This window comes from Neoarius graeffei, chromosome 17 (assembly GCF_027579695.1).
Source record: "Neoarius graeffei isolate fNeoGra1 chromosome 17, fNeoGra1.pri, whole genome shotgun sequence".
Classification (NCBI taxonomy): Eukaryota; Metazoa; Chordata; class Actinopteri; order Siluriformes; family Ariidae; genus Neoarius; species Neoarius graeffei.
In genome coordinates, this window is record NC_083585.1 from 24111583 (window position 1) to 24137960 (window position 26378).

Sequence of the window (26378 nt, forward strand, 5' to 3'; positions counted from 1 at the left end):
CTGATTGGTCTACTTAACAAGACCGACCAATCAGGATGCGCTCTCTCTCTCTCGTAGAGAATACGTAAAGCCTGCCCACATACAGTAGAACACTGATTGGTCTACTTAAGACAAAGTTCTGTGTGAGCAGGCTTTACGTTTTCTCTACAAGAGGGAGAACATCCTGATCGGTCTGTCTTGTTAAGTAGACCAATTAGGATGCTCTTCCCCTCTCTCATAGAGAAAATGTAAAGCCCACCCACACAGAACACTGATTGGGCGGTCTTGTTAAGTAGACCAATTGGGATGCTCTCTCACTCGCTCAGAGAGAAGCCATAAAGCCCGCCCACACAGAGCACTGATTTGGTCTACCTAGCAAGACGAGAGCGATCAACATGCGCTCGTGCTCTCTCTCAGGAAGCTGCTATCAATATGCGGGAGACTCCCAGAACTTCCCGGAGAGTTGGCAATAATTCAGCTCGTCCTGTCGGATTTTATTTGTCCGGACCGAACATTTATTTGCCCCAGCCAGTCGGACTACTACTAAGCCCTGATTCGATTTTTTTTTTTCTTTAAATCTCGTCCATCCAGCCCGATGCTTTTGAAATACAGACCAACAAATGCGAAAATTGCTAGTTAATGTCCGCCAGTCCAGTCTCCTTTCCCACACTGTGGTGTCCCTTTTCTCCCAACACATTTATTTCCCTTTCTTATTCCAAGGTGAAGAAGTGTTTAACAGATATTTGCTGTTGCACTGTGTGAAATGAACAATTACCAAATTACAGCTACCAAAAGGTTCACAATGGAGTTGAATTCTGTACAAGCTGCATTAGCTCCAGCTTTGTGCTGTCATGAAGGTTTTTTTTTTTAAAGCAAATACTTCTCAGCAATCCTTGTTGTTCCGTGAACAATATCAATGGAGTCTATTGTTTCGGTTTCCTGCTTTTCTGCAGCAGCACAACTGCTCGTAGAGGAGCGTTTAGCAGCCTGAGCTCCTGTGTCAGTAATCGACTCAATACACCGAGTACTCTCAAGCAGACATCAGCGAGGGCTCGCAGTGAGGCAGCCTATCATTACACATCATATCCACCCTTTAATTAAGCTGCTTTCTCCTCATCCCTGTGCATCAGGGCTAATTCTGGAAAAAGAAGGGCATCTTTTTTAAATCTGCTCCGGTTCAGGTCAGTGGTTTTAAAGCTGAAGATTTGGCGTATATTTTCAAATGTTCAGGAAATGGTAGTTGAGTATGTTTGGTGGCTTGAATCATTCTGCGTTCTGAAATTATTCCCTTATCGGAAAGATCTGAGCTCTGAACAAAATGTTAAGCCAGTAGCTCACATCATGTGCGCACTCTGTCTAAGCAGTGTGCGTGTGGCGTGATGCTCAGCACTCGAAGTCGTGTTCCTGAGAACTGCACTCTTTATTTGGCCTCGCCGTCAGCCAGAAATAGGCAGACTGTTTGCAGAGAGCTTGTTTGCTCTTTGACGAAGCTCTTCACTGTAAGGCCGTGCTTTTCCTGCATCTGAATAAAAGCTGTTTGATCAGAGCATATCCACGACAACTCTTCAGTGCCTTCATCTCATGCTTTTTAAGACGGTCAGATGAGTCGTGTTAGATGCCCACGTGCAGATCTGTTCTACCAAAACTGACCTATAAGGGGTGATTTTTTTTTTTTTAAATATTGCATTCAGGGTGGCACGGTGGTGTAGTGGTTAGCGCTGTCGCCTCACAGCAAGAAGGTCCGGGTTCGAGCCCCGTGGCCGGCGAGGGCCTTTCTGTGTGGAGTTTGCATGTTCTCCCCGTGTCCGCGTGGGTTTCCTCCGGGTGCTCCGGTTTCCCCCACAGTCCAAAGACATGCAGGTTAGGTTAACTGGTGACTCTAAATTGACCGTAGGTGTGAATGTGAGTGTGAATGGTTGTCTGTGTCTATGTGTCAGCCCTGTGATGACCTGGCGACTTGTCCAGGGTGTACCCCGCCTTTCGCCCGTAGTCAGCTGGGATAGGCTCCAGCTTGCCTGCGACCCTGTAGAACAGGATAAAGCGGCTACAGATAATGAGATGAGATGAATATTGCATTTAACTCCTAATCAGGTTTGAACGGAGTTGTGTTTAACTGAATAAAACGGTAGATTAGAGGGTTTACAGCTGAGGTTTGTGTGGAGAGACTGGCTCGTTCTCCCCGAAACGGTCTTCACCCAAAACTGGTCGTTATTTATTTTTTAAAATTGTTTAAACTCTCATAATGTAGGAGTAGGAAAGATGGCGAAATCTGAATTATGATACTAATTTCTTTTTATGACTGCACTGACAAAACATTTAAAAGAGAGCTTTTTATCACGTGTGTGTGTGTGTGTGTGTGTGTGTGTGTATTTTATTTTTATTTTTTTTTACATTATACCCCGCTCTGAAGGAGGAGGAGGTATACTGGTTTATCTCCGTCCGTCCGTCCAAAACACCCTTTTTCTCAGCAACCACAAGTCATAGCCACTTGGTACTGAGCTTCAGCTTGGGGTTCTATACCATGTATACCGTTTTCAAGTCTGTCGCACATCAACTTCCTGTTTACCGACTGAACGTATTTACAAAACGTGTAGCATGGATTTACAAAATTTTTCATAATTTCTCAGCAACTACAAATCACACCTGCTTGATATTTGGTACAGTTTTTCAGCTTGGGGTTCTATTGAGGTATTTCACCTGACGTCACAGGGTCACGTGACGCCCCGGTGTCCACCATTTTGGACGGCAAGCTAGCTAATGTCAACAACAGTAGCTAGTATGTTGCTGTAGCAATATTTACGTTCATTCATTTGGATGACTGTTAAAACCTTTCAGTCTCAAGTTTTTCCTTTACTGGATTTACTAGTTTACTGAGCTAGCGCGCGATGGCTCCCGGCTCGGCCGGAGAGCGCTCAATGGCTCCCGGCTCGGCCGGGGAGCGCGCGATGGCTCCCGGCTCGGCCGAGCGCGCTAGCTCAGTAAACTAGTAAATCCAGTAAAGGAAAAACTTGAGGCTGAAAGGTTTTAACAGTCATCCAAATGACTGAACGTAAATATTGCTACAGTAACATACCAGCTATGATGTTGTTGACATTAGCTAGTGCTAACAGCTAGTTGCTAATACACTGCTACAACACAGACACCGACCCTAATAATACAGTTCTTGGTCATTGCCTGGTAACAGCAAATTTATAACGGGCCATGTCTCAACAGACTAAGAAGTTATTTCAATGACATTTAATAACATTTTGTTTATCCTGAGGACCGAAAGTAAATGAAAATGTGAACAAACCTTAGCTGTAATAAGATGGCGACCACCGGCTCCAGGGACGACCCACTGATGTAGGCATGTTACCCAGCCTGACACAAAATATTTGTAGGCATCCAAACTCGTATACGCTTTCAGATCAATACCTGTGTATGGCGATGGGTTTTTAACGACATAGGTATACGGATCATGTGGGCCGAAGTCAGGTAAAGACGAGGGCTTCGTGTACTTCCGTACGTCAGTGAACAGTCCTGGTGGAAGCAGGTAAACGTCGTTCTCTAAGCCTGCTAACCTCAATTTTTGCAAATACCTCTCCCTCTGCTCGCCCTGTAAATGCCCTATGTCGCTGGATAGTGAAGGTGTTTTCTGTATCTCGCTCCTTTTTCTTTTGTTTTTCGTTTGTCGCCTTCCTCGCATTCAAACTGATTCGAGCCGTGCCGTCCAAAATGGCAGCATCACATGACTTGGTCACGTGAGTGAAATACCTCAATACCGTGTGTACCGTTTTCAGGTCTGTCGCACATCAACTTCCTGTTTACCGACTGAACGTATTTACGAAACATATCTGTGAAGATACTCAGTCGTCCAGGTACATAGTAATCTGTGGTTGGTAGAAGAGAGCAACTGGACTTGCTTGAAAAGTCTTGAAGACGTTTCGCCTCTCGTCCGAAAGGCATCCTCAGTTCTGTCTGTCTAATAGGGAGTATCCAGTATTTATCCTCTCATGGATCATCATAGAATCCGAATCAGAATGCTGATGGCTGCATTGTAGGTGGCTGATAGAGGTCATAGACCCCCACCTCTGTTCAGTGATGGTCGTTCCAGGTTGATAAAAATGAACGATCCTCTCTGGCTAAGATGTCTGCCAGTTTTCTGGAAGTCCTCTCATACTCCCGCACCAGTCGAAGGGAACTCATCCCAAAGTGCGTAGAAACATATCTGTGAAGATACTCAGTCGTCCAGGTACACAGTAATCTGTGGTTGGTAGAAGAGAGCAACTGGACTTGCTTGAAAAGTCTTGAAGACTTGAAGACCCTATTAGACAGACAGAACTGAGGATGCCTTTCGGACAAGAGGCGAAACGTCTTCAAGACTTTTCAAGCAAGTCCAGTTGCTCTCTTCTACCAACCACAGAGTATTTACGAAACATTGTGTGTGTGTTTTGATGCCATTACAAGAAGCAAAACGCTATTTCAAAACGCCAGTTTACCAGGATGCTGTTTGAAATCCCTGGCGAGAGACACACTGCTCTTTACTTGTTTCAGGGTTCATTATTTGCTGAAGTCGACGTTCATAAGTGTCCTATTCCTTCGATTGCTTGCGTTCCGATGTGGGCGGGGGGTACGTAAGTGAGCAGGAGCTCGCAGTCGGTCTTGTTCCAGTTCAGTGTTATTTCACAGGAGGAGAAATCCATCCATCTTCACATTTTATTGGTGCACTGAACAAAAATGGGCGAAAGTAATTGTCGAAAATACACGTCAGAGCCGATTCATGTGCTCCATACAGCTGGAGAAGCTGCTCACGACTCGCTTTCAACGAATGTTTAACATGCAAAGTGCGTGCAGAAAAGTTATTTTAAAAAAAGGAACCATTTGCGAATATTTGCCTTTGACCATATGTTATACATTTGAGGTTGCACACATCAGTCACCATGTAAAAATTAAAGCGTTTCTGAATGCAAACGAGACAGGTGGATATTAAAATACCATCAAGATCAACAAGTAGTTTAGGACGGATGAAATGAGAACTGGATGCATGAGTATTCCAGCCCCGCATGGTGCGAGGGGTTTATAATTACATAATGCAGTTAAATATGCAGGGTTGGGGTCCAGCAGCAAACTGTTTGGAAGAAGCGCTTTCTCTGAGGAATGCAAAAAATTCAGCCGTTTTTCATAGTGAAGCTACATGTCGGCTCAGCCAGAAAAGAGGACCGCATACGGAGAAGCCCCCATACCCATCATCAGTGTTTCCCACAGACCAGGTAGCAATTTGTGGTGCTCCACTGTGCCGATGAGGGAATCGTGCGTGGCGGTCGGTGGAGTCGGTCATTGGGGTGTATGTAAAGTGTTTACAGCGGGCGGTGTTCAAACACACAGTATTTTTCTTCAGAGTCACCGGCTGGGACTATTTTAAAGCTACAAGAAGCATTTGAGATTATTCAGTTCAATCTAAATTCTTTTAAGTTCTTTAAGAGAAGACAGCGAAAACAATTTTTACCAGAACCCTGCCTGGTTTCATTCCTCGACCCAACTTTACATTACAGGGCAGGCCATTAGTTTGCTGGGCTTGATGTTGGTGGAAAACCTGTCTTTTAAATTTATGAAAATTACTCACCAAAATTGAAGTTTTTGACCTTAGCTTTTTGCCTTTTTGGTGGCAATCTTTCAGTCATTCTTTAGTTGACATTCAAGGAATAAATTGCAAAAAACAAGCTGGAGGTTTTTATTTTAAATATTGAACTTAACACTTACCTCAACCAATACTAAAATGAAATAAATAGTATAATGTAACAACAAAATAAAATATCATAATTAGATGTAAGAAACCACTTAAGGTAACACCAAGGCAACTAACAATAATGAAAAAGCATTACCCTAATTGATGCAAAGCCTGCATGCCCTATCAGAACATTTAATTCTGCGTGGCTTCCTGAAAAAAAAAAAACCTCCAGTGCCCTATTGTAAGGGAAGTCACTGGGTTCGGGACCATTTATGGAGATTCGTAAGCAGGCTGCCGGGTGTTCCCCGTGGAGCCGATTCCTGAGGTCTGTTTTAATCTATGGATAAAAAAGTACATTTTCTTCATCAAAGCACCAAAAATTTCCATTACATCAAAAAAATATACAAAGGAATACTGAATTTCTCTGTGCTTACCCTATTCATAGCTGAGAAATCCCGCTCGCAATTCAGAAACAACTTTTCAATACTCATCTGGGTTAAAGCAGCAAACATTGAGTGTCAGTGAAATTATAATAGTCAAATAAATACGAAGTTATTATTAGCCTATGGGCATCCTACAGTAGCCCCTCTCAACTACCGCATTGTTTCTTAAAATATTCAGATTTTATGCTTCAGATCGCATCAACTAGGCATCCCTGCGAGTATAACATTTTATTTAGGCTAGTGGGAAATCCTTATTTACTGTGAATGTCAAGCCATTATTAATAACTTGCATGAATGCTGAAGCGGGATAAACGGGATAATGCAATAAGGCCGGTGTCACGGTCTGAACTTACCACCAGTCTAGACTCCCCGGAAGTTGACCGGGAAAAAAAAAATCGGTCTGCGCATGGTAAATTTTTATACCAGCGCCCGATCAGACCGTGACACCGGGTTATATGCGCAACGGCAGGCCTGTGTACACGCCTCTCCATCGCTCTGTGTGCGCACCCGTGAACAAGAAGTAAGCGCACTATGAATGAACGGAACAATACGCAACGGAATTTTTTTTTTTCAAAAATCGCGAGTCTGATTGTGTGGTGATAGGAATCCATTGTGTGGTGCTGCGCAACACAATGGTCTATGTATGGGAAACCCTGCATCATGAAACATAACCCCTTTTAGGGCTTTTTTTTTTTTTGTGACTAGTTGTCCAAAGCTCTGAACTAGAGGTCTGCGCAGGACAGAATTTTCAGTCCCGCTCCCGCATTGTGTAGTCCCGCTCCCGCAAAGAATTGATTTTCAGTCCTGCTTCCGCCCGCGCCTGCCATATTTTGTCCCGCTCCCGCCCGCAAATCCCTCATGATGCAGACGTTCGCGTTATTTCTCACGAAAGTTCTTGTCATTGGCTTGGGGAATTGTTGTCCTTTTAAAATGCCATTCCACCATTGGATGTATTCTTTGGCATAAAATACAATATATTTTGACAACGTATATAAATGGTATCACTAGATAGAGAAATCTTTTAGCTTCAAAATGATATATCAAACATAATTTTTTGACAACGACAAGTATATTAATTTTGCGACCAAAGTCACCTACCCTTTTAATTTCCGCGCGTGATGTCATCGGCAGGTTCCCCTTCTTGTGTACCACGTCACGTGGCACATATCAGCAATGGCGGATAGAACGCGATAAAAATAATACCAATAAATCTAGCTAATACCAATAAATCTAGCTAGCTGAAAGATTAACTCAATTTTTTGCAATTTTTTTGGCCCCCATATACGAGGAGAAATGACTCTCTCACTTTGGGGGTTTCCTGGTCTAAAAATAGACCAACACGTGGTACACAAGAAGGGGAACCTGCCGATGACATCACGTTTCACTACCGTGCGGAAATTAAAAGGGTAGGTGACTTTGGTCGCAAAATTAATATACTTGTCGTTGTCAAAAAATTGTTTGATGTATCATTTTGAAGCTAAAAGATTTCTCTATCTAGTCATGTTGTCATAAAATATATTGTATTTTATGCCAAAGAATACATCCAATGGTGGAATGGCACTTTAAGACAGTACATACATGGCGATTCAGGCCTGATGTACCTGATTTATGGCTGTTGTACGTCAGAACCTTTTGGCACTTATCACAACAAGCAAAGGGCAGCTGATTTCCCTCTGCGTCGTACACGAGTGAGAACGACTTCCAAATGTCTGATTTCAGGACTCTTGACTTAACGGTAAATGTACCTCTTTTTAAAGCAGCACTTACTTCTGAAGCACTGTGAGCTTCACTAGAGGAGCTCTGCTCTTCTGCCATGATCAGAGATCTCAAACACGGAAGAGCGGAAAGGAATCGGAAACGTACGCGAGATTAGACCACATCCGCAAATTTGGGCATCTTAAAATGTTTTTCTTAATGCCAAATAAAATATCCAGCACAAATTATATACGATAGACATAAATTACTAATTTATAAATTTTATTTTAAACACGTTTTTAGTTAGCGGGACTGCAGCTTATCACCTCTCCCGTCCGCTCCCACATTGTGCACTCCCCCTCCCGCCCGCAATGAGCTTTCAAAATTTGTCCCGCGGCGCACTGCTTTGCGTCGGGTCCCGCGGGAGTGCAGGGCTCTACTCTGAACATTGATGGCATCAGTACAGCCAGTATCTCGCTGGGCTTGCGAGAGAGTTTCAAAAGCGTCTTGAAACATTCGCGGGGCTTCTCAATTTTCTCGCATGAGTCGCAAAGTGTCGCTCCTTCGTCGCTGAAATTTTGAACATGGTCAAACAATTCGCACGACAAAACGTCTCTCAAAATAGTCGCAAAGCTGTCGTGAACCCTTCTCGAGTCAGTTTCCGTGACGTGAGACACTGGCTGAAGCGCGAGAACTGAATTTGCATATTTTATCGCAATCGTTGTCTCCAACTAGTCGCAGGCTGTCGCAGCCCAGTGGGATACTGGCTTACCAAGATATTTGAGATTAAACACCGTGTTTGCTCAAAGGTTAAGAGCTGGATATTGATGGATGATGACGATCCCAGACACCCCAAGTGACACCCGACTTGTTATACATCACAGAAAAAGGCTCTGTGTGGTTATTTATTTATCCCCCCTCCACAGGGGACTTTCTGGAGGTCCTGTTGAAGGTCGTGGACTTTCTGGGGGTGTTTTTAAAGCAGCGTTTTACAGAAATGCTTTTGCTCTACATGTTAACTAACTAATGCCGCTTTTCCACTACCAACGCGGCTGAGTCGGGCTGAGCCGTGCGGTGCTGAGTCGGGCTGAGTCGAGCTGAGTGGGGCTGTTGGAGTTGCATTTCGACTACAACCGCGCTGAACCGTGCTGGCTGGAAGTGGGTGGACACATTGGGTGGAGTTAGCGAAAGTGGGTGGATGTCAGGTGATGTCGTTAAGCAGCGCAAACAGTGACATCAGTGAGCTTTTAAGCGGTAGTCTCACAACCCGGATAGTAAACAATAAACATAGAGGACATGGAGTCGTTAGTGTTGCTGGTCTTGGTGCTGTGGCTTGTTGTCACCGACAACGCCAACAGATACTGGCAAGGGCGTATAGATGAGGCGAGGCGCATAAGGCTTCATAATTCTCGTAATTCTCCTTCTTCCGGGTTTGCGGTGTTTACAGATCCCAGCGTGCTCGCGGGGCGTGTGGGCGTGTGAGGACACTCCTCCTCACCAATCAGTGCACAGGGGAGTGTCTCCTCACGCCCCTAGCCTCACTCGGCTCGGTTTGGCTCGCTTCAGCCCCACTCCAAAACCGTGCGAGTTTTGGGTGCTGAGCAGGGCTGAAGCGAGCTGAGTCGTGCTCTTCTTCGGTAGTCGAAACGCGAGCCGTGTCGGGCTGAAGCGAGCTGAAAAAGGGTAGTGGAAAAGGGCCATAACTAATTCCATGTATGTTTAAGCTGAATGTCACATTACATATGTTTATTCGTTTTGTATATTTAACAGTTACTCTCTGAAATCGAGTCATACACGAGCTGATAGCTGACGAGGCACAGAGTTGATATAAGCCGTGTACGACGAGATTTGAGTGGAATGACCGTTTTATTTGATCCACGTTCGCTGGATTTTGAGAAACAGTATTTTTATTTTTAGAAAATTCTATAAGTAAAAACTTTTTTTATACAACACATCCGACAATCATTTCCGCGTAGAATGTAAACAAACGGGCGAAATGACAGGAGCAATTTGTGAAAAATGCTATAATAATTCTTGAAAAATAAAATTTAGAAAAAAAAATACATTTATTCCATATTTTGTTGCTTTACTTTTTTGAGCGTTTTGCTTGCGAGTCGAGTTTTTATTTCACCCTCGGTTGGTTGAGCAAAACATGCCACCGTTTTGTTTTTCTGTACTCACGGTATACGAGCTGGTAGTAGAGTAGCCAATCAGAGCACCCGATTGGTCCTGTCCAGTGAATGTGGATTGAATAATCAGTAGTTTACTGAATACTCCACTTGATCTTAGACCGGGAGATCGCGAGTTCTACTCAGTCAGGTCATACCAACGACCGTCATCAAAATGGTGCCTCCTGGTGTCTGGCAAGGCGCTCGCATCTGGATTGCAATGTGGGGGAGTCGAACTCTCACGGTTGCCAGAGGACTAGCCCCGCCCCCCGCTGTAACCCTAGCTGTATAGGCGAGAGGCCGAGGGCTATGGAAATGGAGATGGGCGCCACACCTATACGCTGGGACAGGAGACCAGATTCTGGCGTGAGAGGGATGTTGACTGACTGAATACAGGATGCCAGGTTAACATCGTTTGCGTGACAGTATATAACAGGTAGTTTATCAGTTCATTTTTTTTGCTTTCGGACAATACCGCCCCTGTGGTTTTAGAAAAGGTTGGAATAAAAAATCTCATTGTTTTTAGCACACTTGTTAATTCGTCCAAGAACGATTCCATCCGCTCGCCTTTTCACCTACGCTCTCATTCATTAACGTTCATCCTCTTCCAGTTTAACGTCCTGCTGTTCCGGTCCGTATTTGCGAGCATAGATCTGCTGAGGGGGTTTTATCAGTCTAACTGGCAGAACTGCTGTACAGAATGACTCACTCTCATTACTGGGTCTCTCATTGTGCTGATGTGAACTGTGTGTGTTTGTTTGTAGCCATGGTCGTCTCTGCTTCGGAACTGGAACAGCCTTGCAGTGACTCACCCAGGATACATGGCTTTTCTCACCTACGATGAGGTCAAAGCTCGCCTGCAGAAGTTTATCCACAAGCCTGGCAGGTAGTACTCCCACGACAATCCTGACCACCTCCACGTCTGCAGCATGAAACAATGACGCAATTCTGTTACACCTACTGTATAATCATAACTCTGCCGCCTTTCTCGGCTTCTCTCCTACGCACGGCCTGCGCGCAACAATAGGGCACGCACGCGGTGTCCTTTCGGATGCGACGTCCCGTACATATTCGCACGCAGCCACGGATTCATCCGAATGACCATCCGTGAGTTACGCAAGCAGGCTTAGATAATCATTCGTAACCATTTTCTCTCTCTCACACACACACACACACACACACACACACACACACACAACAGTGGCACACAGAGACAATTCACATTCATTCAGTCAGAAGACCTCGAGCTCCCAGCGGATCACAGAACAGCTTGGTACCAGAAATCAATCGGTGTATTGTAAGACTCCATATGATGTCACACGCATTTGTTGCGTATTCATTAACGTGTACTGTATACACTACCGTTCAAAAGTTTGGGGTCACCCAGACAATGTTGTGTTTTCCATGAAAAGTCACACTTTTATTTCCCACCATAAGTTGTAAAATGAATAGAAAATATAGTCAAGACATTTTTCTGGCCATTTTGAGCATTTACCGTATTTTTCGGACTATAAGTCGCACTTTTTTTCATGGTTCAGCTGGCAATGCGACTTATACTCCGGTGCGACGTATATATGTTTTTTTTTTTTTTTTTTTTTCTTTCACCGCGGAATAACTGGAGCTGATGCGGAGTCTGATGACAGCCACGCAGAAGAAGAGGAAACGGCGCTTCATCTGCCGCTGGACGCAGAGTTGTTCAGAAGCGACACCGAGGATGAGGAATTGAATGGATTTGCTGATTTGGAGTGAAATCATCAGCTTGATAAACTTGATTGACCTGTGTTTTATTATTAATGATAGGCCTATAGTTATTTAAATAAGTTATGTAGTGATTTTAGGCAGTGCTTAATTTGTGAAGTGGGAGGTCCCGGAACGCAGGAGGTGGGTGGGTCCGGCGACTCAAAAAAAAAAAAAAAAAAAAGGCGGGGGATGGTTTACTATAACTTTACGCACATGCGCTTATTGTGTGTGTAAAATAATAATAATAATAATATCAGACATTATGATCTTAGAAAACGCTTTAGTGACGGTTACAGACAGTAATATGTCGTGATATTATATTATAAAATATTAATTTTTATTAGTCTATATATTAAATTATATATTACATTTATCTTCTAAAATAACAGACTGTACTCATCACAGCCGGTTTATTTCACCATTGGAGATCAGATCACACAAGACACGAGTTAAATGACTCATTTTAAGGATTTAAGTAGGGGATTTAAAAGCGGTTGTTTTGTTTTTTTCCACTAGACGGTTGTTTTTACTACCGTACCTGTCTTTGGAGATGATATACCTATAGCCTACTTGACCTCTGATTTGATGAAATAAAATTCGACAAAAATGAAGAATGACACTCCTCGATGATGACTACAGCTTTAATAACACAGATGAAAGAGCCATGGGGCGATAATAAGCCCTACCGGTAAAAATATTCTAAAAGCAAACTGATTAATGCATCAGTAATAGGCTACTAATATTAGTTATAATAATAATATAGGCTATTAGTAATAACGATAGTGATCGTATTAAAGATAGTAGTAGATATTTAAAATAATCAGACGAGGCTACTTACAGGGCAAAGGGCGCGTTATCACTGCTCAGCTGTTCGTTTATTAAATAAACAATGCAGTCGCGCAGTAACCACGCGCCGCTTATCAGATACAATCACAGATTCTATGGATAGAATAACCCTTCAAAAAAGTGCGACTTATAGTCCGGTGCGACGTATATATGTTTTTTTCGTCTTCATAATGCATTTTTTGGCTGATGCGACTTAAACTCCGGAGCGACGTATAGTCCGGAAAATACGGTAATCGACCCCACAAATGTGATGCTCCAGAAACTCAATCTGCTCAAAGGAAGGTCAGTTTTATAGCTTCTCTAAAGCTAGCCGCACACTACGCCGATTTTCAGCGTACCGAGCCAACTGAAGTCGCGAGTCAGGCGTAAAGACTAGTTTTCGATGGTACCGACTCATCTCACAGCCGATTCGAAAAACTGATCGGCGAGAGTTGCTAGCAATAGCCAATCATATCTTTCGCATATAACACGTGACATCATTAAACACAATTTCTAGCGCGAGAAATACGTGTTGGTAGCACCTAATGCAGGTATATACTGTAATTCCATAGACTGAAGCTTTATCCATAGACACAGTGGGCTGGAAAGCCACTCTGCTCAAGTTGTGTGGCTGAATTCCAAATCGCTTTAACTCCCCTATATAAGTGCACTATTTAAGGTTGGGAATAATAGCTCATGCAGCCTAGATAGCGCGCTACATATTCCGTGTTGTGTCATTTGTAATTCAGCCTGTAGCATCTTCAAGTGTTGGATTTAACAGTAACGATATCCAATAGCCAATCACAAAGCTATTAAGTTGTCATGTGATATTTAGCGGAATGTTTATGATGCTAGTCGGGGATATGTGCGTGCCCTGTCGGGGGTCGGTTCGGTACCGCGTGGATCGGCGTAGTGTGCGGCTAGCTTAAAGAGCTCAACTGTTTTCAGCTGTGCTAACATGATTGTACAAGGGTTTTCTAATCATCCATTAGCCTTCTGAGGCAATGAGCAAACACATTGTACCATTAGAACACTGGAGTGAGAGTTGCTGGAAATGGGCCTCTATACACCGATGGAGATATTGCACCAAAAACCAGACATTTGCAGCTAGAATAGTCATTTACCACATTAGCAATGTATAGAGTGGATTTCTGATTAGTTTAAAGTGATCTTCATTGAAAAGAACAGTGCTTTTCTTTCAAAAATAAGGACATTTCAAAGTGACCCCAAACTTTTGAACGGTAGCGTGTGTCCGTGTAGGATCATGCAGTCTTTTTAAGAGGTATTTGAAAGTTGTGCGTCATTAAAGCTAGACGGCCTTTCAGTTTAATAAAATAAAAAAAAAAAATAGTTCTTGGTCATATTGACTCGTGTTTATTTCTGTAATATCTCACGAACTATCGGGCAGTTCTGTGACTGGGAGCGGGTCTAATTTAAAGTGCCATTCCACCATTGGAGATTTTTTTTGGCATAAAATACAATATATTTTATGACAACATGACTAGACAGAGAAATCTTTTAGCTTCAAAATGATATATCAAACATAATTTTTTGACAACGACAAGTATATTAATCTTGCGACCAAAGTCACCTACCCTTTTAATTTCCGCGCGTGATGTCATCGGCAGGTTCCCCTTCTTGTGTACCACGTCATGTGGTACACATTATCAGCAATGGTGGATAGAACACGATTGTCAGCTTCGGAAAAGAAGCGAAGGAAAATAGCAAGTGATGCCCAAAGGAGACGGTCGATGGTGAATATCGGCACGGCAATCGACAAGTGGAAATCGCGTTCTATCCGCTGTTGCTGATAATCTGTGCCACGTCACACGTCACGTGGTATACAAGAAGGGGAACCTGCCGATGACATCACGCGCGGAAATTAAAAGGGTAGGTGACTTTTTGGTCGCAAAATTAATATACTTGTCGTTGTCAAAAAATTGTTTGATATATCATTTTGAAGCTAAAAGATTTCTCTGTCTAGTCATGTCATAAAATGTATTGTATTTTATGCCAAAAAAATACATTCAATGGTGGAATGGCACTTTAAGGGGGTTCCACAGCAACATAACGTGCGCGAGATCGCCCAGTTCATGGGTTTATTTATTTATTTAATTTGAGCTGTAAAACTACATAGTCGAGGCAAATGAAAAACTGAACAGGCTGAATGTTGAGGAATATAAGATTTCTTCCTCAAAATTTGAATGAGAAATTCAAAGGTATGTGGATCCCATGAACGATTTCACAAATTTTCAATATTCGCTCGCTCAGCCGTCTCTTCCGACAGCCCTCCTCTTTGAACTTTTTGCGCCGTGTCCAAATCTGCATTGCAGCTGGTGCCTTTTTTTTTTTCTAAAGAATTCTCTCATAAATGCACGCTGCACAGTCTCGTTCGACTGTATTAGAGTACGCTCGAGCACCCACAACGCCTTTTCTTTTCCAGTGAATGGCATTTCTATACCTCAGACCATTAAACAGAACATTTTGACCCATTTCCACACGCTGTTAAAATCTGAGGTCAGCAGAACAACAAGAATTGGTAACGTTATTAGATTGTGAAATGATATCAAGTTTTTTGAAGCACCCGATATTTTAATTAGTGAATTACGTGCTGCACTTGGCCCAAATCTGTATCTTTTTGAGGCGAATTTGAGCCTGGTCACTCTCCCATCATCCCACCGTCTCCGCTGATCACCAATATTTATTAGTTTGGTCCTGCGTTTTCTTTTCTTCTCGCTTTCCGTTACTGCAGTCGGTCTTTCACGTTTCATTCGCACGCTCGCGTCCTCTGTTTTTCTCTCCTGTTTCAAATTCGTATCCCACAATGCCTTGCGTGAACAGGGAAAGCCCACCACATCATGGTGAAGCAGGGTAAAAAAATAGCAGAGAATTTAGGGTCAAATTCATTAATTGCTCTATTTTAAAACTAAATAAAATTGGACGTCTGTGATTCAAATTCAGGAGCTTTCGGTCCACTAAACAAAAATAATTGGGTGTCAGGGGGAAAATTCTTTTTATGACCTACACTTGAAAAATCTGAAAGGCGGTCTAGCTTTAAGGGAAAATGGTGGACGCTGATATTATGCTCTTGTATATTCTAACCTGATCTAGTCAGCTAAGCCTTATTTACGTCATTCTGTTCTCAAAAAATGACCTGTAAACACTTGATAAAAGTAATACCCTGTCCACACTAGGGATTTTGTACCGATACGAAACTACTTTCGTACCGCAACACCTGTCCACACTAGCAACTATACCGGTACTGTAGCGGTATAACTGTATCGGTACGAAACCCACAAATGTATGGGTTTCGTACCGGTACAGTATCGGTACTGTAGCGCTTCGCTGTAGTGTGGACAGATGAAGCGGTTCTGTATCGATACAAATATAATGCGCATGCACAAAGTCACACACCTCAATCGATGTCTTCGCTGAATAAAATAGTGAAGAACGGAGATTCATTTGTTTCTTTCTTAACTGCCTCGTGCGTTGTATACGATTCGACTGAATAAATGACCACCAGAAATAAAGACTGTACACTGACAACAAAAAGCACACACACGTTGTTTCATCCGCCATATTCTCGGAAGGAAGTTCAGGGGCTTCAAAGTTTGGGAGAATAGCAGGGTACAAATAATTTACAGCAGGGTGCAAAATGGTAAAATGTCTGCCAGCGGCAAACATAATGCACGCAAAGCGTGCAGAGATAGAGAGAGATAGATATGCAAGTACGAATTTTTCATGGGGCGGGATGGTTTGGAACAGGCCATCTAAAATTGGGATAACATTTACCCGGGACGGGTATTTGAGGCGGGTCGTCTAGCTTAAGCTTGATTAGCGTTGTTACGCACGCCAGTGTTTCCCACAGAAATTTTGGAGACTATGGGGGCAAGCCATGGGGGAGGCGCGGGGGTTGTTTAAAATTGAGTGATATGTTAAATATTAAGTTATTACTGAAAAACTATTGATTAAAAAAACAGACACTGAGAAATGGTCCTATAAACAACTTTACCAATATAAAAGATTAGCAGGACTACAAAAATGCAGAAAAATAGGCTTTACTTATCCAAATGCACCTGTTGGTTCAAAAGTTAAAGTGCAGAGAACCTCACAGCACAACATGAAGTTACCTTAAAATATAATATAAATGCCTCAGCTTTCATATAAGAAAAAAACTATTAATACTAGTACTGTGTGCAGGCAGTCTCTCCTGAAGACTAAATTAAACAATAATTATAAACTAATAAAATAAATGGCTCAGGCTTCATAGAAGAAAAAAACAATTTGAGCAGAATCTCACAGTATGATGCTGAAGCTGCCTAAACAATGGAAAATAAAATACCATTTTGGCAAAAACGTTGGCATCCATTAACTTCTTGTATTAAGTAAAAAAATGTTGCCAGATACTGCTGATGTTTTACAGCCCAAAATATGTTCAAAATCCGCCAAAATGCACTTAAAACCGCCCAGATTAGGCGGGAAAACGCGCAATCTGGCAACACAGGCGGCAGTAATGGCTGCACTCGTGTCGAGGATGTAAACACAGTTGACGCGGCAACGGACATACATGACATAGTGGATGTAATTTACGTTCACAACTTTTTTTTGCTGTCAGAAATATTTAATATTAAATTTTGTGACTCGACTGACAATAGCCGGCGGCATAACAAGCCATAGCCAGCGATTTGCTGCCGGTGACCGGCTACTTTTGAGACCGCTGGAAGTTACTCGGTAACCATGGAAACATTTCGCGCATGCGCATTTCAACTACCGTGAAAGAAAACTGCAAACATTTCTCGCTAGTGTGGACAGATGCACTAAACTGTACCGGTGTACTTTGTATCAATACAGTTATACCAGTTTCGTACCGGTATAAGTGTGAACACAGCTCATCTGTGATGATTCTGGTCTGTTATCTGAGGGAATGAAGCCACTAGAGACTTTCCTATTAGTTTAGGTCACATTTGCACCCTATAGCATTTTTCTTGCAAATCACTGATCAAGCTTGAACAAAAAAGGCGCGCACACACCCATACGCGCACACGCACACAGCGCTGTCAGTGTTCTATTAATGGACAAGTTACAGAGCTCACTTCACTCCGAATCACCGCGCGTGCGCTCGCTCGCTCTCTCGCTCGCTCTCTCGCTCGCTCTCTGGTGTTTAGTGCCTACTGGGAGAGGAAGTGAACATAAATAGTCTCGCACTGAGCATGCACAGGTGTTGACACTCATTTGTTACTGGCTCATTCTGTCACTCTTGCCACCCTTCACATCTGGTTCCTTCCCACCCCTCCACCACCACCACAGTCAGAGATCAGTGAAAATTGGCTTTTTTTGGGGGGGGGAGACAAAATCAGGTGTTCAGATGTTATGATTGTATAAAAGTTTAATATTGGGACATGTCTACTCTGCTGTGCACTGTAGCTACATTTTCAGGCTGAGCTGCACACGCCTGGGCCAGTGGGCCATCGGTTACGTGACTGCAGACGGGAATATCCTGCAAACCATTCCCCACAACAAGCCTCTCTTCCAGGCTCTCATCGATGGCTTCCGGGAAGGATTGTAAGTGTGTTTATATCCTTCATAACCAATTAGTATTGTGCAAGCCGAGCTGGCTGGCTTCCTGCTATACATGGAGTATGTGCATCTTTGCTTTTAATTTTGTTTGGAGGTCTTACTTGGCTTGGAAGCCATGATGCAGTAGGAGCTGGAAAATATTCCACGGTGTGTTATGTAGTTTCTGGAACAATTAGTTTGCCTCGTATGAGACTTTTTTTTTTTTAGATTTTATCCTCCACTGTCTGAAAGGCCCGAAGGGGGATTAGGTCGTGGCAATTTCCATCCGTCCTGGAACGGTGCTCCCCTTCTGAAATCAACCCCTCTCAATTTTTGGAGGAATAGGCCATTTGCAGGAATTAGTCACGTGTCGGTTTTCCCCAGAGCAACAAGCCCGTGGTGGGCAAGCTAACTTTGACATTCCTTGACAACCGTAAGAGTTTGACTGGTGATGCGATACGATCCATTTCTATAATAGCTGTTTTGACCTTTTCTGCTGTCTCTTTTTGACCCGAATTTTCGTGTGTGCTTGGAAAAAGTTTGTGGTTTTAATTTCTGTTGTAAGTTAAAGCGAATCATTGGTCGTAAGAGAGGTGTTTTTTTTTTTGTTTTGTTTTTTTTTAAAATCTGCTTCTTATTGGCTAAAAAAACATCTACAGGTATATCTGTATGTATTTTCCAGAATCTTCACACATTAAGTGAATGATAAAGGTAGAAAAGGAGAAATTATAAGTTATAAACATACAGTACCTGAGAAATGTGCAATTTCGCACGTGAATTTCTTTGGGCAGCGACCGACTTGAGTCCAAAAAGCTCTCTTTTATGGCCAATGTTTCGCTCTAACTTATGACAGAAGTTAAAACCACAAACTTTTTCCAAGTACACATGAAAATTCAGGTCAAAAAAGACAGCAGGAAAGGTCAAAACAGCTATTATAGAAATGGATCGCTTCGCAACACTAGTCAAACTCTTACGGTTGTCAAGGAATGTCAAGTTGGCTTGCCCACCACGGGCTTGTTGCTATGGGGAAAACTGACACGTGACCAATTCCTGCAAATGGCCTATTCCACCAAACTTGGCAGGATTCTTTATCTGTCGGCAATACACATATTGCAGTTTTGTTAACTTGGGTCACATTTTACCAGAGTTACAGCTCTTGAGTAACAAAATGTACAATTTGACAATTTCACATTTTTTTTTTTTTTTTTTTCCTTCTGAAATCAACTCTCTCAATTTTTGGGGGAATTTCATCAAACTTGTTAAAAGGCATTGTTAGAGGTCGGTAGTACGCATATTATTTTGTTCAATTCAGTCACATTTTGCAGGAGTTCTGGCCCTTGATTAACAAGCTTGTACTTGGACAATTTCATGATGGTGCGTTTTTCTTCCAACATCAACTCCTCTCTCAATTTTTGGGCGAATTTCTCGAAGCTTGGTAAAAGGCCTTGTTATATGATGGTAATGCGTGTGAATTTCACTTTGTGACCCTTGATTAAATAACTTTGACAATTTCATGAGGGTGTACATTCTTCTGAAATCGTCAGCTCTCACAATCTGTGGAGGAATTTCACCAAACTTGGCAGAAGGCTTTGTTATATGACGGTTATACGCAGATTGAAATTTGGTTTAATTTGGGCAGGTTTTCCCAAAGTTCTGCCCTTGATGATTATTAACAAACTTGTACTTTGGCAATTTCATCAAGGTGTGCTCGCTTTCTGAAATCAACTTCCCTCACAATTTTAATCATCCCTCGCTGGCCGAAAGGCCCGAAGGGGGATTATGTTGTGGCGATATCCGTCCCGGGAAGTGCGCTCACCTTCTGGAATCAACTCCTCTCATGATTTTTGGAGGAATTTCACGAAACTTGGCAGGATTCTTTGTTATATGCCGGTAATCTGCATGTTGCAATTTTGTTCAATTCGGTTGCATTTTAGCAGCGTTATGGCCGAGTTGCCAGCGAGGGATATTATGCTCTCGGAGCACTCTCGTCATGAACTCGTCACTCAATGCAGTGCGTTATTTTGTAGCTCCTGCTGTTAAGTACTTTTTGTCTTTTGAGGTCTGTTGAGTCTCTTCCTCTCTCTCGGTGCTAGAAATTCCTCCTCTAGTTCTGACTGAGTGTACGTGTGTGCGTTTCAGTTACCTGTTCCCTGATGGCCGTACTCAGAACCCGGATCTCACAGGGCTGTGCGAGCCCTCACCACAAGACCATATCAAAGTCACACAGGTCAGTCTGCGCGCCGCTGTGCTCCACACGGCTTGTTCTCTTTCCGAGCTGTAACACACTCCTTGCTTTCTTCTGTTCAACAGGAGCAGTACGAGCTCTACTGCGAAATGGGCTCGACTTTCCAGCTGTGCAAGATCTGCGCTGAGAACGACAAGGATGTGAAGATTGAGCCTTGCGGCCACCTCATGTGCACGTCTTGCCTCACTGCATGGCAGGTAAGAATGACCTGCAGAACTTCCTTATGCGTGCCGGTTACCACGTTTGGTGTTTTTATCGATTTACCCGAGTCTCTAATTGTGCGCCGCAGGAATCCGAGGGCCAGGGATGTCCTTTCTGCCGCTGCGAAATCAAGGGCACGGAGCCCATTGTGGTTGACCCCTTCGACCCCAAGGACAACAGTGGAGGTTCCTATGGGGGCTGCAGGAGCATGTTCGGGGCAGAAGGGGCACCTTCGCCGAGCTACGATGATGATGACGACGACCGACTGGAAGACCCCCACCTCATGATGAGCAAGCTGGCTTGTGCTAAAGTGAGTCTTTCTTTCTTTCTCTCTCTCTCGTTCTTTCTCATTCATTCTCTCGTTCTTTCTCTTTCGTTCTTTTTCTTTCGTTCTTTCTTTCTCTCTCGTTCTTTTTCTTTCGTTCTTTTTTCTTTTTCTCTCGTTCTTTTTCTTTCGTTCTTCTTTTTCTCTCTCGTTCTTTCTCATTCATTCTCTCTCGTTCTTTTCCTTTCATTCTTTCTTTCTCTCTCGTTCTTTTTTCTTTCGTTCTTTCTTTCTTTCTTGTTCTTTCTCTTTCTCTCTCGTTTCTCTCTCGTTCTGTTTCTTTCTCTCTTTCTCTTTCTCGTTCGTTCTTTGTTTCTTTCTCGCTCATTCTTTCTCTCATTCGTTCTTTCTCTCGTTCGTTCTTTCTCTCGTTCGTTCTTTCTCTCATTCTTTTGTTCTTTTCTCTCGTTCTTTCTTTCACCCTTGCACTTTTACTGTACGAGGATTTCAGGTGGCGTTCCCAACCGACTTTCACACACCCTCTCTATACTGTGGCCTTTTTTTTTTTTTTTTGCCGAGACAGAGACCTGATTGCATCTGTTCCATCAGTTCCGTTTAATGATCAGTGCATCTGCTTTGCATGAGCAGGGTGGGGGAGAGAAATAAGGGAAAATACATTTGTATAACTTTGCATGCATCTTTCACGCAGTGTCAGTTTTCCAGCCTGTGTATATATTGAGTAATAACTTGGAATATTAAAGGTCCAAAGACAGTTATTCTTTAACTCGGTGCTGCTGTGCATGGTAGCGTAGGTTTCCTTTCCCAAAGTTTAAGCTCGTCATATAGTCAGTGCGTTCTGCCTTCACAAACGCACGAGGACACGAACCCTGGCTTTTCTCACGATCCTGTGTGAACAGAAGCGTTCTAGTTTGTGCTGCTCGTCGTCAGCAGAAGCACCTGTGCAGTTTTGTTGCTCAACCTGCACAAAGCAAGCCATCTTTTGTCACAATCTGACAATTGGAGTGCAGCGTGTTATCCAGACCCTCCAGGATTTTGCGATGTTGCGATTTGCAACTTCAACGCAAATTCAACCAATCCCTGCGAATTCAGGGCGGTGTTGCAATTATATCCAATCACCGCAACTTTTCTGCAAATTTGACCAAACGTTGTCGTCGTTTTGAGGTGACGTTGACAAACTACCTTCCTCCTTAGTTCCAGTGTTGCCAGATTGGGCGGTTTCAAGTGCATTTTGGTGGGTTTTGAACATATTTTGGGCTGGAAAACGTCAGCGGTATCTGGCAACACTGCTTACTTCCGTGTTTCCATTCAAGAGAAGCAGCCTGTGCGAGTCAGTGTTTATATAGGCTTCAGTTCTGTTACTGAAAGTGTGTTGTGTTTACAGTGAAGGACTGTGTGCACTTTACATTATTTTTTTACTTAATACAAGAAATTAATGGATGCCAACATTTTTGCCAAAATGGTATTTTATTTTCCATTGTTTAGGCAGCTTCAGCATCATACTGTGAGATTCTGTTCAAATTGTTTTTTTTCTTCTATGAAGCCTGAGCCATTTATTTTATTAGTTTATAATTATTGTTTAATTTAGTCTTCAGGAGAGACTGCCTGCACACAGTACTAGTATATTAATAGTTTTTTTTTTTTTTTTTTTCTTACATGAAAGCTGAGGCATTTATATTATATTTTAAGGTAACTTCATGTTGTGCTGTGAGGTTCTCTGCACTTTAACTTTTGAACCAACAGGTGCATTTGGATAAGTAAAGCCTATTTTTCTGCATTTTTGTAGTCCTGCTAATCTTTTATATTGGTAAAGTTGTTTATAGGACCATTTCTCAGTGTCTGTTTTTTTAATCAATAGTTTTTCAGTAATAACTTTATTTAACATATCACTCAATTTTAATCACAAAAGGAGAAAATCGCAACAATTTCTCGCAACTTTCACTTCCTCCCGCAATGTAATCGCAACAAAAACCTAAAAAACACCGCAACTTTCATCGCAATTTTTTGGAAAACCCCCCGCAACATCAGACATTTTAGCCTGCAACAATCACAAAAAAGGCCCGCGGAATCCTGAGGGGACTGGTTATCGCTGGTCCTAAAGTGCGCCATTTAATTTCATCATACCATCCTGGCAGAGTGTTTACAGTACATGCACAGAAAATGGGTTATACCTTCAACAGTACCAACGTTCTAAAGGTTTTTGTGTTTGATCTCATAATACTGTACAACGTGTTTTCAGCGTTGCATCTTAGTCTTCATTAAAGGTCGATGTGTTGGTTCAGGAATCGCTGAATCCACTCGCCTTTCTGAACTGTTTGAGCTAATACCCATTCCCATCGTCTTGTTTCAATACGTTTTCTTTCCTAATGCGGGGCGTCCTAACCCACGTGTTAGTCTGTTTACAAACCGCCAGGTCGAAAAAGCCACGCGAGGTCATGCGCGGGTCAGAGATCACGACGGCGGAGCCACAGCAAACATGGCAGCTCGCCCAGATCGAATGACCGTTCCTAAATCGAGACGTTGAAATATTTAGAAAAATATTTATCAAAATCTAGGGTTGGAAAAATTCCAAATCTAAACGCGCCTGTGAGCTTGAAGGCTCTCGAGCGCTCACTTCTGCATCGGAGGCCGCCGGTCCCGAACATGTTTGTTGCAACCTCGCTCGTTATCATACAGCCTGTTTTCAAAAAATTTGAATATTATTTGAGATGTAAATATCCCGGAAACTACATAGTCCAGGCAAATGAAACTGAATTGACTTAATGTTGAACGATATAAAATTTGACTGAAAAATTCAAAGATGTGAACGATTTCACAGATTTTCCATTTGCGTGCCGCCTGAGACAGACACGCACAACGGCTTTTTCTTTTCCAGTGAATGGCATTTCTGTACCTGAAAAGATGAAACATTTCAACATTAAAATTTTGACCTGTTTCCACACGTGGTTTAAAATTTGAGGTCAGTTGAGCGAGAATTGGCAACGTTATTAGATTGTGAAATGATCTCAAGATTTTTTGAAACACCCCGTACTATAATGAGGATAAACTCGGGCCGTTTCCGTCCCCAAGTGTAAACTTTCACGCGCGGTGTTTTTCCAGTTCGTTGTCCAGCGTGTGATGTCAAGTACCTTGGGGTTATTCGTACTGTTCATAATTTTTTTTTTTTAAAGTGCGTCGACCTGTGTCACCTTTAATCTTTTAAGTCCTTTACATTTATCCCATCATTGCTAAAATTCCAGAATCCATCCACAGCCAGCTTTTGTTCGTAATTTGATGAAATGAACGCTTGTTTTTGTCGTGCAGTACATAAAGCATGGATCCACGAGCATGGGTTTGTCTTGGGTTTTACAGGTAGAGAGGCCTCCATCCCCGTTGTCAATGCCACCCCAAACATCTTTACCTCCAGTACCTCCACGTCTAGACCTCATCCCACACAGACCGCCGAACCCTCCAGGCGCCTCCAGTCCCGGGGCCACGTCGAAGGTAAATTGCCTTGCGAAGCCACAATATTGAATACGGCAAACATGCAGAAAGCCAAAAGGTGTTTGAGCGTACTTTCTGACGTCACGACCTAATGGCACCTTCCTATCCTCAGGCTTCCGCACATCACAAAGACAAGCCATTGCCTCTGCCTCCAGCTCTGCGAGACCTGCCCCCTCCTCCTCCTCCAGAGCGGCCTCATTCCGCTGGGGCCGATGGTCGGATCCTGAGACGGCCTCTACCCTGCACACCCGGAGAACCACCTCGTGATAAACCACCTCCTACTCCGCCTAACCGCGGCGTGGCTGACTGGAACCTGCGCCCAGTCCCCAAAGCTCCCTCCCAGATGCCTGCTGTCGGAGGAGAGACCCGTGGGTCACGAGAGCTCTCGAACCGGCACTCCCTTCCGCTCGCCCTGCCCTCGGCTCTTGATGGCCAGCGGAACAGCAACTCTGCCGGTCTCGAGCAGCAGCTGGTGGGCATTTCTGGACACTTTGGACCAAACAGTAGTGCTGTGTCACGGGCGGACAGATCAGTAGCCTGATCAGTAACCAAACTCTAAAGCTTCTAGCCGAAATGTCAGCTGTTTCCGTACTCCCACTCGTGGGCTCGCTAATAATTGTATGATTTGTTCAAGTGGGTTTTTAATCGTCATTCCTCTACATACACTACCGTTCAAAAGTTTGGGGTCACCCAGACAATGTTGTGTTTTCCATGAAAAGTCACACTTTTATTTCCCACCATAAGTTGTAAAATGAATAGAAAATATAGTCGAGACGTTTTTCTGGCCATTTTGAGCATTTAATCGACCCCACAAATGTGATGCTCCAGAAACTCAATCTGCTCAAAGGAAGGTCAGTTTTATAGCTTCTCTAAAGAGCTCAACTGTTTTCAGCTGTGCTAACATGATTGTACAAGGGTTTTCTAATCATCCATTAGCCTTCTGAGGCAATGAGCAAACACATTGTACCATTAGAACACTGGAGTGAGAGTTGCTGGAAATGGGCCTCTATACACCTATGGAGATATTGCACCAAAAACCAGACATTTGCAGCTAGAATAGTCATTTACCACATTAGCAATGTATAGAGTGGATTTCTGATTAGTTTAAAGTGATGTTCATTGAAAAGAACAGTGCTTTTCTTTCAAAAATAAGGACATTTCAAAGTGACCCCAAACTTTTGAACAGTAGCGTAGCTTATTTACACTGGAACGGAATGTCGTTCGTGCAGGACAGTAGTACAGTACACGAGTGCATAAAGTGTGAATACACAACAGTGCAAGGCAATAAGTAAACAAAACCGTGCATACACAGTGCATGTATTTGGTTAAATAATGGTGTTTCTCTCCACTCTGCTTTTGGACACTATACAGTACGTTTTTGTCCAATTATAAAACCTCACGTGCGCCGTTTCTAACGCGAGTGTGTGTTTTTGCCTCACTGCTGCAGTGTTTTGGTGCAACAGCCTCTGGAACTGAGTACGACAACCCAAAAGTGAAGCCGTCTGCATCAGCCAATGCCATTTATTCACTTGCAGCCAGGTGTGTGTGGGTTTTTTGTTGTTGTTGTTGTTGGTATGACTCCATGTGTCGTTCTCTTGGCATGCCTGAGTACTTTGTTTGCTGCAGCAGACCCCTTCCTGCAGTGAAGCAGTTCTCTGGCGAGGATGGCTGTGAGAATAATGATGAGGATTCTGACTACATGACTCCCAGCTCTCTGCCTGTGCTGGCCACCATGACTCCTTCACTGGGGGAGGCAGTGCCCAGGCCTCACCACCCCAACAACCTTAACTCCAGGTAGATTGGTTTACAAGCATCAACACTTAGAGTGAATGTTCGTTTGTTTGGTTTTTTCCTTTAATGAACTGTCTGATTGTCTAGGAGCCTGCTCGGTGAGCTTGACCCTGAAAGCCTGCAGATGTATGAAGCCATGTACAACATCCAGGCCCAGGCCCTCAGCGCCACTCTGCCTTATCAAGCCAGTGATTCAGGTATGCATACCCGTTCACACGGCCTGTATGAGTAATATATCCTGCAGGAAATGAGTCAGATAAAA

The 26378-nt window shown here is 43.2% G+C and overlaps 1 protein-coding gene across 6 annotated transcripts in view; it reads left to right on the forward strand.

Annotated features, from left to right (window-relative positions):
- Nucleotides 1–26378, forward strand: part of cbl (Cbl proto-oncogene, E3 ubiquitin protein ligase) — a 122685-nt gene that overhangs the window by 80096 nt on the left and 16211 nt on the right. For 5 of the 6 annotated variants that reach the window (XR_009656855.1, XR_009656856.1, XM_060943853.1 and 2 more), the window contains exons 5-14: nt 10757–10878; nt 17982–18119; nt 20253–20340; nt 20424–20555; nt 20648–20869; nt 24194–24325; nt 24438–24797; nt 25773–25864; nt 25952–26119; nt 26204–26313. Coding sequence is in view for 4 of the 6 variants with exons in the window: in XM_060943853.1 (XP_060799836.1) it covers nt 10757–10878; nt 17982–18119; nt 20253–20340; nt 20424–20555; nt 20648–20869; nt 24194–24325; nt 24438–24797; nt 25773–25864; nt 25952–26119; nt 26204–26313 (1564 nt within the window). In the remaining 2 variants the exon portion in view is untranslated. The remainder of the gene's footprint in view (nt 1–10756; nt 10879–17981; nt 18120–20252; nt 20341–20423; nt 20556–20647; nt 20870–24193; nt 24326–24437; nt 24798–25772; nt 25865–25951; nt 26120–26203; nt 26314–26378) is intronic. The other variant, XM_060943852.1, reaches the window with a different exon arrangement.